At 33.1% G+C, this 13,780-nt stretch overlaps 1 protein-coding gene across 5 annotated transcripts in view; it reads right to left on the bottom strand.

The window, feature by feature from the left end:
• Positions 1-13,780, bottom strand: part of ARHGAP32 (Rho GTPase activating protein 32) — a 277,299-nt gene that overhangs the window by 135,040 nt on the left and 128,479 nt on the right. For all 5 annotated transcript variants that reach the window (XM_039872712.1, XM_039872714.1, XM_039872716.1 and 2 more), the window contains 2 exons: positions 5,409-5,500; positions 4,356-4,440 (listed from right to left, as the gene is read on the bottom strand). In XM_039872712.1, the coding sequence (XP_039728646.1) occupies positions 4,356-4,440; positions 5,409-5,500 (177 nt within the window). The remainder of the gene's footprint in view (positions 1-4,355; positions 4,441-5,408; positions 5,501-13,780) is intronic.

Below are 13,780 nucleotides of genomic sequence, written 5' to 3'. Positions count from 1 at the left end.
TGGTAACCAGATATAAAGTAGCTAAACAACATACACAAAAGGAAAGGAGAAAGGAATTTAAACCTTTAACTACAAAAAAAAATCAACTAAAAGCAAAAGACAGCAATACAGAAAATGAAGGATAAGAAATCTATAATACACATGAAAAACAAAACAGCAAAATGACAGAAGTCCTTCCTTATCAGTAATTACTTTAAATGAAATGAATTAAATTTTCCAATTGAAAGACAGATGGGCAGATCGGATCAAAAAATGTTACAACTATGTTATGTCTCATGGATAATAAGCACATGATATTATGCTCAACATCACTAATCATTAGGGAAATGAAAATCTCATTATACTCATTAGTTTGACAAAAATGTTTAAAGATATGTGTGTATATGTGTGTGTACAGTCATCAAGAACCTTGTCTCTAATAAGTGTTTGATTCCAAGGATCCAATGGTGATATTTTGTGTATCTCTATTGCATATCATGCCATGAACTAGCCATGCTCTCCTTGCTACTGGTAATAGTCATTAGTGTATTTAAATTTAATCAGGTTGTAGAAACGAGACTCGATGGGTAGAAATGGGAGTGGCACCACTCAATATTACTCATGTGACTCACTAGCGAAAATTTTCCTTCCTTTCCCCAGGACTGTATGCTCTCCTGGCCTCAAGGTCTCAGTTCCAAAGGAAGAAATGCTTCCACCCAAAGACAAAACAATAATTTCATTGAACTGGAAGTTAAGATAGCTGCCCTGCCATTTGGGCTCCTTATGTCTCTCAATCAACAGGAAAAGGAGGAAGTTATTTACGGTGTTGGATGGTGTGACTGATTCTGACTATCAAGCGGAAACTGAACTTCTACTTCACAATGGAGGTAAGAAAGAGTACACCTGAAATGCCTTGTGATTAAATGCAATGAAAAATTACAAGAGGCCAATTAAAACAGGATTAATGGCCAGACCCAGAATGAAAATTTGGGTCACCCCACCAAGTAAAGAACCACAACCAGCTAAAGTTATTGTTGAGGGCAAAGGAAATATGGAATGAGTAGTGGAAGAAGACAGTTATAATACCATCTATAACCATATGACCAGTTACAGAAACTAGGATTCTAACTGCCATGAGTATTTCATCATTAATTTGTTATGAATGTGTTTGTGTGTGTATAGCGTATATCATTGTTTTCTTCCCTCTCTTTTTGTCTTGTATAACATAAGATTTATATCATGGGATTTAAGTATTTTTAATTTTACTTCATAGTTTAATTTAAATTATGGAATATCAAGAAGAGTAAACATCACCTGAGGACTTCGCATCCTCTTCTGGGAAAAGAGTGTGTTTTTGAAAAATAGCTGATCACATTAGGCAGAAGTATGACCTTGTTGTTGTCTTTGTTTAGAGGTTAAATATGGTTTAAGGAGTGCCAAGTTGATAAAGGACAGACTGTGATATTTAATTTTATGTGTTAACTTTTGGTCCAACATGATTCCAAATGTTTCTATGAAATAGTTTCCTGATGAGATGAACATTTAATTCAGTAGACTTTGAGTTAAGCAGTCCATAATGTAGGTGGGCCTCATATAATCAGTTGAACTTCCCATAAAAAAAAAAAAGATTGACCTCCTCTGAAGAAGAGGAACTCTGCCAGCATACTGCCCTTGGATTCAAACTGCAATCACTCCTCCCTGGGTCTTTGGCCTACTCTGGACATTTTAGACTTACTATGTCTCCACAATCACAGGAGCCAATAGCTTAAAAACAATCCCAATCTCTCAGTCTGTCTCTCTCTGTCTCTCTCTGTCTCTCTGTCTATCTCTCTCTTTCTCCCTCCTTCCCCTTCCCCAAACACCTCCCCCTCCCTCCCTACGCACACACATACATGCATGCACACACACAAATACAAATAAATTGGTTCTGTTTCACTGGAAAACTCTAAGACAACTAGTTCAAATTTTAAAATAATAATATAAAAGGTACCACTGTGTTAAAATGCTGAAATACTGGACCACCAATAATCCACACAACTAGAGGGGTGATGTTTTGCACAGGAGAAGGCTAACAGGACTCAGGCTCCATTGCTATGGTTAATATCTATCTTGTCTGGTTGTCATACTAATGGTCTGTGGTTCCACCTGGGGCACAAACCTAGGACCTTCTGCGTGTAAAGCAGACGTGCTAATCACTATACATTGTTCAAAAATTTTAATATCACTCTTTTTCACACTATACATAAATATTAATTCCAAGTAACTTGAATGTTAGAGTCAAACTTATAAAACTTTTAGAAAAAATACAGGACAATATCTTCATAACTTCAGAGGGAAGAACATGTTAAATATAGCAGAAAAACTACAAGCCAGAAGGTCTACACACTCATACAACTACATAAAATACATAAAATAAAAAATAAAGTAAACAATGCCTATATATTAAAAGCAGCATAGAGTTTAAAAAAAAAAATGCCATGGGGTGGCTCCATAGTATAGTGATTAGCACATCTGCTTTACACGCAGAAGATCCTAGGTTTGTGCCCCAGGTGGAACCACAGACCATATCCCAAGTGTGCCAGGCCGCTAGGTGCACCAGGCCCTGGGTGTGCCAGGCCCCCCAAGTGTACCGAGGTGGTGGGGGACCAGGCCCCGGGCCGTGAGCGTGTGGGAGGAGATGCCTTGCCTTCAGAGATCCAGTTCTTAAAGGGAAACAGCAACATCCATAGGTCAGGGGTGGAAGTGGGGGTGGGGAGGGATTATAGAGGGGGGAAAAATGCCACAATGTGAGAAAAGGTGTTTTTCATTCATATGAAAAACAATAAAGAACTAGGTGCAACATGAAAGGACTAACATCCAAAACACATAAAGCATTCCCATGAATAGGAAAACTACAAGCAAATCTATAAAACATGAACAAAAGACTTGATCTAGAGTTTTAAAAAATAGGAATATCAACTGCCCAATAACATTTGAAAAGATGCTCAACTGCATTAGAAAGTAGGGGATTGCAAGTTAAAAATACAGTGAGAGAAAGAATTACATTCCCATCAGATTGGTGAAAATTAGCAAGTGTCAAACAACCAAGAGTAGGCAAAGATGTAGAACAATAACTCTCATTTACTGCTTTTGGGAGTATATACTTGTAAATCATTTCAAAAAGTAGTTTGGCTTTACTTAGTAAACCTAGACATGGGAGAACGCTATAACCCTGAAATTCCACTCACAGGTATATACTGTGAGAAATCTCTGCATATGTGCACCAGGATTTGTGTACGACAATTTTCACAGAGAGGCTGTTTAAAATAATCAAAAACTGGCAACAATCCAAGTTTCAAACAAACAAACAAACAAAAGGATAAATAGTGATATATGCATGCTATGAATTAATATACATCAGTGAACAAACTTAACAAACTGTAACTACATACATCTCCAGGGATAAATTTTATAATGTTAAATGAAAGAAGCAAGAAAGAATACTTTCAATAATAAAACCCATCCAGGTTTAATATTTCGATCCACCCCCAGTACCCCTGATACTTCTTGTCCTGCTCTTTTTTACCACAGCACTGAGCTTCTTGGCCAGCCTCTATGCTCTCTCAGAATGGGTCTCTGGTTTTTGTTATTATTTCACTAACGTAGGCAAAGCACATAAAACAGTGTTGGTACCTAGTACTTGCTTAGTAAATATTTGAATGAGATGAATGAATGATAGTAATTCCAATTCTATAAAGCTCTAAAACAGGCAAACCTAAACATTGTGTTAATTAGGGATACACAGAGATAGTAAAACTATAAAAAAATAATGAATATTAAAAAATCATGGTTATAAGTAAGCTCTGGAGTAGGGAAGGCAAATACAATATAGGAAGGACAAAGGAAATTATTTTCTCTCTTAACCTGGGCTTTCAAATGTGGGTGTACACCTGCGTGCACACACACACAATATACTTCACAACAAGAAAGAACATTTTTTTAAAATTCCATTAGCACTCCTACCCCTAAACCTTACTCTGCTTCACCCAGACTGTGATTTATCTATGACTTCTACAACCTAACACAAGAGTCCAGGTAACGACTAGAATAGTTCATGCTAATAAAACAGTGGTAAAGTCTGTCTAGGAATCTGATCGAAATTCTGAGATTTACATTGATTCTCTTATAAAATTGAAATAGGAGTCATCAGAAATCAAGTATTAATAAATATAAGAGAATAAATGTTTTCACATCAACCAGTAAGAAACCAATAGAAAAACTACTACGTGTCGAAAGTCAGATATACAGATATGGATGTAGAGATACAGAGATACAGGTATAGAGATAGAGATAGAGATATAGCTTAATTCAGTGTGAAGGAAATATTTCAAACATACCTGTATGCTGCCAAACTCAACGTTCTCATAATGGAAATGTGCACATTCAGCCATCTTCGGAAAGTGACCTTTAGTGAAAGGTAACCTGAAGTACATGAAATAAATAAGTGAGGTATAAGACACTGAAATAGTCTAAATTACTAAGCCTAAGGAGAAAATAAAATGGGTTCAGGAGCTCATGCAAGCGAAACTATTTAATAAGCACATGCGCATGAGCACACATATACTCACACAAACCTTTTCAGGGATACACTGAATCAAATGAAAATTACATTTAGTGCACAGGTCAAAACCAAAACAAAATTAAATTAAAATTAAAAAGCATCACTATACTCTCGTAATCATGACCCTAGTCAATGCCCACAGTAAAACTATGCTTTCAGTAAATGTTATGGAAACTGAGAACAGCCAGCTTCTAACCAGAAGCAGCATTCCCACCACAAAATATAAAGCCAGGTTTTACCTGTGAATGTTGTCGCAGCCCATCAGTCCTGGATTGGTGGGTCTGGATGCAGAATGGACATTTTTATCCTTGTCTTTTCTCTACTTATAATAAAAATATAGCTATCTAACCTTCTGCCAAGTGAAAAGATGGTTCTTCTGTTTGAAACCGAAATAGATACCTTAAGATATTTATTTCACTTAAATCAATGACTGGCATCTATTTAAGGCCCTCTCAAAGGCAACGCTGAGATACAGCAATCTCATAACTCAAACAACAAACTTGATTTTTCTAAATGAATGGGAACACGTATTAAAGGTACCAAAAGGACATATTTGAGTTGTTCCTTTTGGACAAATGCAACCTCACAGATAATAATAGCATAAAGTTGTTGCAAGAAAAAAATTAAAGTATATTTTTAGACTAGTAGATAATCGTCAGAGCTTTTCCACTAATTGTTGAATCACAATTTAAAGCTTAACAGTATAATTTAATGTATGGATAGTAAGAGCTTATTTAGTAGGAAATATAAATAAAAGTTGTAAGAGAACTAAAGAACTGATTTCCATTTACGGGAATTCATTTAAAACCCACTGTAAAATTATACTTACTTTTTCACATGTTTAACCTTCATACTGGCTGTAGTGCTACTTGTCTTCAGATTGAGGTCTCCAGGAATCTCAGGAACGTCTGCTCCTCTAGCCTTAAAAACAATAAAGACAAAAGATTTATGACTATTCTCTTAGTATGAATACATTTTAAAAAGGAGATTATAGTTAATTTTAATGGTTCTACTCATTTGGTACCAATAGCAATATATAATGATTTAATAATCTCCTCTTATGATTATAATTTACCTGAGTTCTAATTATTAAGAATAACTGAGAAAAATATTCCAATTTAAATATTTAACTTTACTGTATGAGGAAAAATTTGTTATAAGAACTTTCATGCTTTTATGTTCAAATTTCAAAATCAGCTATTTTGTGTCTCAGCACAAACTTAAATCTCTTCAGAAAGCTGGTAGAATAAAATAACCTTGGTTACAATGATTCATAAAAAGTAAAATGGTAAAATGAACATAATTAGGACATCACAACATGCATTTTGCACACCAAAACTTGAAAATTATATCTATGTAACACTTCCAAACTTAACTCCTTCATCTGCCAGTTTTCATAGTAATGATTTTTTTTAACTTCAGTGACAAATTCAGCTGCATCACTTTATAAACAGAAGCTGAAAATCAAGTTTCTTCACACTATGAACAAAATAAACAGCAAATCCAAATATCTATCTTAAAAAACATATTGATGCTACATTATCTGTGATTTGTAACAGAAAAACTTTATTATAGCCAATGCCACATGATGCAATAAGAGAATAATATGGAATAATCAGTTAAATTGAGTTAAGAAGAGATTCGCAAAGAAGATGTGGAAACATACAATGGAATACTTTTCAGTCACAAAGAAATAATGAAATTTTGCCAATTTGTGACAACATGGTTGGACCTTGAGCACATAATGCTAAGTGAAATGAGTCCAAAAAAAAAGGACAAAAATCACATGATCTCATTATATGTGGCCCCTAAAAAGACAAAACAAAAGCCAAGCTTACAGATACCGAGAAGAGATTGGGGGGTGACAAGAGTGGGAGGCTGGGGAGTGGGCAAAAAGAGTGAAGGAGGTCAAAATGTACAAATTGCTTGCTATAAAATTAGTCATGGGGATGTAATGTACAGTGTGGTGACTACAGTTAACAGTACTGTATTTTATATTTGAAAGTTGCTAAGAGAGCAGATCTTAAAAGTTCTTATGACAAGAAAAAAAATTTGTAACTACATATAGTGACCAATGTTAAATAGACTTACTGTGGTGATCTCTTTGCAATGCATACAAATATCAAATGATTATGCTGTGCACCTGAAACTAATATAACGGTATATATCAATTATACCTCAATTTAAAAAAGGAGCTGCACAACATCGACTTGATTTTTAAAATGTTTTCTTATAAAAAAAATAGCATAGACAGTTTGGATAAATGTTAAAAACCATGACTTTTCAAAGATATGAGGTAACATATACGACTTAAGCCTTGATACATCATCAGGGTCCACTGGACTCAAATTCTTCTACTGAGGTTTTGTTCCTTAGCATACCTTACTATAGATAATAACAGCTAAACTTGCTAAGCTTAATTGTTAAGAGGGGATATTTCATGATCAATCATTATTAGAAATCTGTTTATTCTTTCTTAGAGGTCTTCTAAAGAGAAAAAAATTCACTATATCTTTTAGTAATGAAACAGAACTCATTCTATTTTACAATTACCATATGGATCCATTGGATCTTTTTATAAATCTGGGCAGGATTTTGGTCTTATTCTTCCTCTATCTTAAAACAAAGTTATTTCATAATCCTAGGTGGTATTTTATCAGTATTCATCATCATTCATCAATTATTCCCTATCATGCTGAAAAAAGAATAAAATAAAAAATAATTTTAAAAAAGGAACATGGGAGAATCACCTAGAACAAGGTTGCCAAACTTTTCTTAAAGGGTTATGGACTTGTGGACCACACTGTCTCTGCCACACTCAACTCTGTCATTATAGCACAGAAGCAGCCATTTCTAAATGATTAAACATCACCATGTTCCAATAAAACTTTATTTTCAAAAACAGACAGCCAGATAATTGAAGAAGTGTGTCAACCTCTGACCTACAATATTGATGCAATAAGTGAAAAAAATCATCATCCAGTTTTTATGCAGTGTTGACCAAATTGTTGCATCACCTTTCAAGAAGGTACTTATCAGGCTTAAAGATACCATCTTTGTAGTCAGTATTTCGCTTTCACTGAATAACTATTTGAGAACTCCATATTTTTCATTTTCCATCCATAACAGAGAAGGGAAAAACTGACAAAGAAAGATATTTTACAATATTTAGACACATCAAAGGATGGGTGCAAAGAGACAGCAGCACTCTAACAATGGCGGTCAAAATGATCATGTAAATGACAACTCAGATTGATGATAATATCCTAGAGAAATATTATATAACTTAAGAATTATGAGCAAACAACATATTTCTAAGAAAAAAATATATGTGGCATTTTCCTCCAGTTAACCATTCAACTGAAAGAACTTTACCACACAGTATTTTGTAACAACCTGGATTTCTTTGTTTTACTAAAATAACGTGTGAAGGTATTCTTTATCTTTTTTTATTATTTATTATTATTTATGCTTATGGCACCTGGTCTTCCTAGGTGGTCTCCCATCTAAGTACTAACCATGCCTGACCCTGCTTAGTTTCCAAGATCAGACATCGGGCTTGTTCAAGGTGGCATGGCCGTCGACCATGGACCGTGGCTCCACTGGGGCGCAAACCCAGGACCTTTTGCGTGTAAAGCAAACGTGCTAACCATTACACTATGGAACCACGTCCTGAAGATATTCTTTAATGTTTTATATCCATGCACCAAAATTTACATAAAGATTACAAAATTGACATAAAAAGATTTGCTGTGCTTAAATTCTTATTAAAATTTCTAATAAAGTGGTTTTTCACTATTCTGTAAATTATTCATAAATTGAACTAAAAAGAAAAAGTAAGAAAGGGTACACTGGACCCAGGTGGTAAAAGGTAATGACTTTATTTGGTAGACTGAAAATTAAAATATTAGCTGTCTTTTGAAAACAAGCTCTCTGTGCTAGATGGGCCATTGCCCCTAACACATATCTAAAGAGAAAATTAGGAAATTCGCCTAGCTTATAATCCACATGAGGAAGATACACTATGGACTACACACCTCTGCAACCACAACTGACTGAAATGTAGATAGAAACATGACCAAAAGATAAATTCACAGCCTATCCAAAGGAGCCTGACAAGAAAACCTCTAAAAAAATAAAATGGCAATAATTAGGCAAACGAACCAAGCAATGGTCCATGAAGTCTTAGAGAATTCGAGAAAACATTCTGAACCAAGCCACTAAACATGTATTTTTGTATAGCAATATTTTCCCATAGCGTAGGAAAGTCCCAAGCACATTCTGGCCACTCAGTAGATTTTTGTGAAAGAATAAATACACTTTAATGTAAAAAAGTGTTAACATTTATTCTTTTAAGATTAGAAAAGTATAGTAATATTACTCTATTGTCTGATAAACTAACATTTTCACCTATGTGTTTTTTAACTAAAATAAATTTTCTAAATTTCTACTGAAAGCATATAGCTTGAATCACTTTATTCTGTTGCTCTAAATCAAAGATTAAGAAAGTTCTCTTATAGAAGATAATTCATTAAGTAACATTCATTACAGAAAATATCCGATTTCCCTAATTTATTCATGCTATAATCATCACTTAATTATGCTCCCAAAACAGAATTTATATCAACTTCACAGAAACACCATTAATCAACAGAAAATTAAAGAGACAACAGAAGGCAATGGAATGTACTTTCAAAAAAGCACACACCATTTACATTTAAACCCTCTAGCAATAAAATGACTTCTTATAAGGTTAGACCATTTAATTCATCTTTGAATTATTAGCATAAGGCACAAAGGGTGTGCTCCAGTTTAAGGGAATTAATAGATTAACTATTTTTATCTCCTCACTCTTCCCTATATTCAGTTTTATAGCTCTTGTTTACACTGTGGAATTTAACTGATATGTTCATTATCCCTATATACATAGCCTTACCTTCAAAATGCAATTAAAATCTACCTATTCCATAAGCCTGTCCCAATAACTTAGTTCAGTGCTGATATTTTCTTTTATTAATCTTCCATAGGGCTAACCCTATATACAAGTTGAAGCATTTTATTATATTTTTATTCATATTTTACTGTAAACTGCCTTGTCTAGTTCTCCAAAGTTTTTTTTTTCATTTATCAAGAGGATAAATGATATATTACTCCATTGAGCCAGAGCCAATGGAGTAATATAAATACATATTTTATCAATATATGATATCCCCAAACCCTGTTACACCACTAAAGTTTAGTACCATTTGAGGAAAAGGCTCAAAGAAACCTAGTACTGCTAATTACCGTAGAAAAGCAAATTAAGAATTTTATTCTCATTTTTTAATTCTCCTGCCTAATAAGCAATATCTATGAAAACCTATAGTTAACAAAATAAAACTCTTCATTGTAACAGCTCTATTTTTATGAGTAAGAATATTTTACTATTTTGATACACAGTGCTAAATAATCTCCCAGAAACACTGTCCAATTTACAGTGGCATCAACCATGTACAGTGCTTATTTTCTAATAACCTCACAATCTTTATCTTTGTCAATCTGAAAGGATTATTTCTTGATCTTTATTCATAATTAAATAGGCAGAAGTTAATGAAGTTTCACATATTTAGTGGGCATCCACATTATTGTGTATATTTTATTTGCAGATTCTATATTTTAGATTTTTTTCACAGAAAATATCCTTTTTTAAGTTAAAGCTAGTAATGTTTGTCTGACACATAAATCTGAAGATATTTAATAGCTTGCCATTAAAATTATAAACCTGTAAGTTGTAGGCCTTACACTTCCTGATTTCAAGATTTACTGTTAAGCAATAGTGTGATACTGTAGTAAGGATGAACAAATTAATGAAATATAACAGAAAGCCAGAAAAAGTCCACCCATACACAACAAAACTTGACTTTGTGACAAAAGTAACAATGTAATTCAAAAGAATAGTGTTGTCAATAAATGAGAGTGTTGCAGTTTTTAAAAGTATGCAAAATAGGAATAAACTTGAACCTTCTCTTAAATAATATACACAAAATCATTCAAGGTGGAAATTCACTTAATGTTAACATTAATACAGCTTCTAAAAATAAACATAGAAAAATAAATCTAATGTAAGTAAAAATGCCTTAAACAGGAAACAAAAAAGTACTACTTATAAGATAAAAATTTAATAAATTCAACTACATCAAAATTAAAAGCAAAGAAGTCATATCAAGCATATAAAAAAACTCCTTATGATAAAAAGTAATGACCCAATTTTTTTAATGCCAAAATATTTAAACAGGTACTTCATGAAAGAGGACACCAAATGGCCAGTAACTGTAGATGCTCAATGTCATTACTTATTAAGGAAATGCAAAATAAAATTATAATGTGATAACGCTGCATACTCTTCAAAGAACTAATTTTTTTAAATTAAAATAACGAATGTTGGCCAAGATGTGGAGCACTGAAACTCTCATATATTGCTGACTGGAATATAAAATAGTAATAACCATGCTGAAAAATTGATAACTCCTACTAAATTAAACATACAACTATCCCACGATCCTGCAAATACACTCCCAAATACAGACCCTCAAAAATATTCCATATGTACACAAAAAGGTATGTACATAGAAGCTTTATTTACAATCACCAGAAAATAAAAACAATGCAAATACACATAAACAAGGGAGAAGCTGAATAAATTATAGTATATTTATGCAATAGAATGATGTGCTTGGGAAAAAAAGGTATTTATTAACACACTGAATAACATGAATAAATCTAGCCATTAAATGTGTGTGTTTGTGTGTGTGTGTGTGTGTGAGAGGAGAGGAGGAGAGAGAGAGTGTGTGTGTGTGTGTGTGTGTGTGTGTTAAACTTCAATTAAAAATTAACAGAAAAAAATGTCAGTAGAAATTTTTGTGGAACTTAAGCTGGTTATCCATTTGTCTAGAATAGTTATGATAACTGGGAAAACAATGAGGGAAAAAACAGTATTTCAAAGAATACAAAAAGAAGACTTTTCTAACTTATTTTGTGATAACAGTTGACAGAGACATCAAAATCACCCAAGAGACTTTCAATATTAACAAGGACAAGGATAAGACAATCAGAAAAGCTGAACAAAATGTATAAACCAAATGTTTTAAGCACTAAATTTCAACCATACAGAAAAGACATAAAGAGGCTATGTGATCCTTGAGAAAATCAAATTACACATTCATTCAAGCCACTGATAAAGGGAAAAATCTCAACAGCAGTCAGAGGGAAAAAAGGATACATATACATTACATTCACAGGACTAAATATGAGAAAGGCAGTACACCTGGACTGAGTTCTTTTAATTGCTTTTTAAAACAACTGGCAACAGAGAATTTTGTGTTGTGAAATTTATTTCAAAAAAAGAATGTGAGGCTTCCAGTCTCTTCCACTGTTTACAATAAAAAATCTACAGGAAAAAATAAATAAATAAAATAAAAACATGCAACTACCTGAGACTTCTAAAAAAAAATTAGTAAGAGCCGGTGGATTAGAGAACAAAGTCAAAACTTGAAGAATTACTAATAATACAGTGGCAGTTGGCTTCCTGGTTTTTTCCCCCTCTGATACCTTTTAGAATTGACCAAAGACAAGCTGAATCAGCATATAAGAGGAATGGCCAGCAAAACTCTTAGGCCAAGTGGTTAGTTTTCTTTTCTTCTTTTTTCTCTTCCAGCCTGGCCCAAGGACAGACCTGAAAGTTATACTTCTGCTCTAGCATAAGAACATAAAACCCTGAGTGAAAACTCATTCTTTAAATAGAGAAACAATAAACGAAGACTCTGTAGTATAAAGATTGAGGGGAGTCTTTGTTATTTTTTCTCTTTCCTCTCTCACTTCTTAGACCTGACAGCAGCCCCATTCAGGAAAAACTGTGTGTAGTACAGAGGCTAAATTCTTGTAGAACTCCTTCCTTTCAGCCAGAGAAACTGGGGAAAGTTTCCTTTGAGAACAGACAATGTGCCCAAATTTTCAACAAAGATAAAAGTACAGCAAAGGCTATAAAAATGAACTGATGTTATACCTCTACCTAAAGAAGTTCAGATAGAAACTTCAATCTGAAAGAACCCAACCAAGTCAAGGTCTGATAAGACAGAAAAGCAGCCAACATTCTCCAGAGGATTTCAATAGGAGTCAGTCTCACAACAAAATATTCAAAATGTCCAAGACACAACCAAAATTTTTGTATATACCAAAAACCATTAAAATATGAGCAATTCCCAAATGAAAGAACAATCGAGAAATATCAAATATTAGATGAAACAGATGTTAGACTTATTAAAGACTTTAAAACAGATATATATTATAAACAGGATGCATTAGATAATGAAACCAGTGGAAAGACAGAAATTTCTTGATGAAAAGTATAACTTATACAAAAAAAATTTTTTTTTAACTAAAAAGTGTAGTATGTGATATAAAAAATATTGGCTTGGCTTAACAGCATAATGGAGAAGACAGAATAACATTAGACCAAAAAAAAAATTCAACTTTAAGAAAAGATATTTTAAAATTTTTTAAAGATTCAAAAATATGAATGGATCCATAGATAACCATGAGAAGAAACATACTGGCACAGAAAAAAAAAATCTATTTGAGGAAATAATTCCTGAAAACATTATAAATTTGTTGAAAAATATACATTTACAGATTCAAGATGATTAGCAAAAAAAAAAAAAGAGACAAAATCAAAGCAAACCACAAACCAAAACATCAAAATAAAGCTCTTGAAACCAAATAAATATAAAAGAAGTATCTTATCCTGAGAGTAGCCAGAGAAAAAAGGACATATTACCTATAGTATAATAAGGATTTAAATGACTGGATTTCTCATTAGAAATCAAGAAGGCCAAAAATAGTGAAACAATAGATAAAAAATTCTGAAGGAACTCTCAACCCAGAAAACTACATCAAGTGAAAATATCCTTCGGAAATAAAGTAAAAATAAGAACATACTCAGATGAAAGAAAATTAGGAGAATTCATCACCAGTAGATGAGCCCTAAAGGAAATACTCAAGAAAGTTCTTCATGTAAAGGAAAATGATACCAGAGTAAACCTTGGATCTTCTAGTATGAAGGAAGAACAACAAAAATGACAAATAACTAGGTAAATGTAACAGATCATCAATCTCCTCAAGTTCTTTGAACTATATGTACCCATCAAAAGAAGCTATTATAACCTT

This window comes from Pteropus medius, unplaced genomic scaffold, assembly GCF_902729225.1.
Source record: "Pteropus medius unplaced genomic scaffold, Ma_sr-lr_union100, whole genome shotgun sequence".
NCBI classification, from domain to species: Eukaryota; Metazoa; Chordata; class Mammalia; order Chiroptera; family Pteropodidae; genus Pteropus; species Pteropus medius.
The sequence above is the reverse complement of the archived record's forward strand: the minus strand, read 5'-3'. Positions and strand labels throughout refer to the sequence as shown.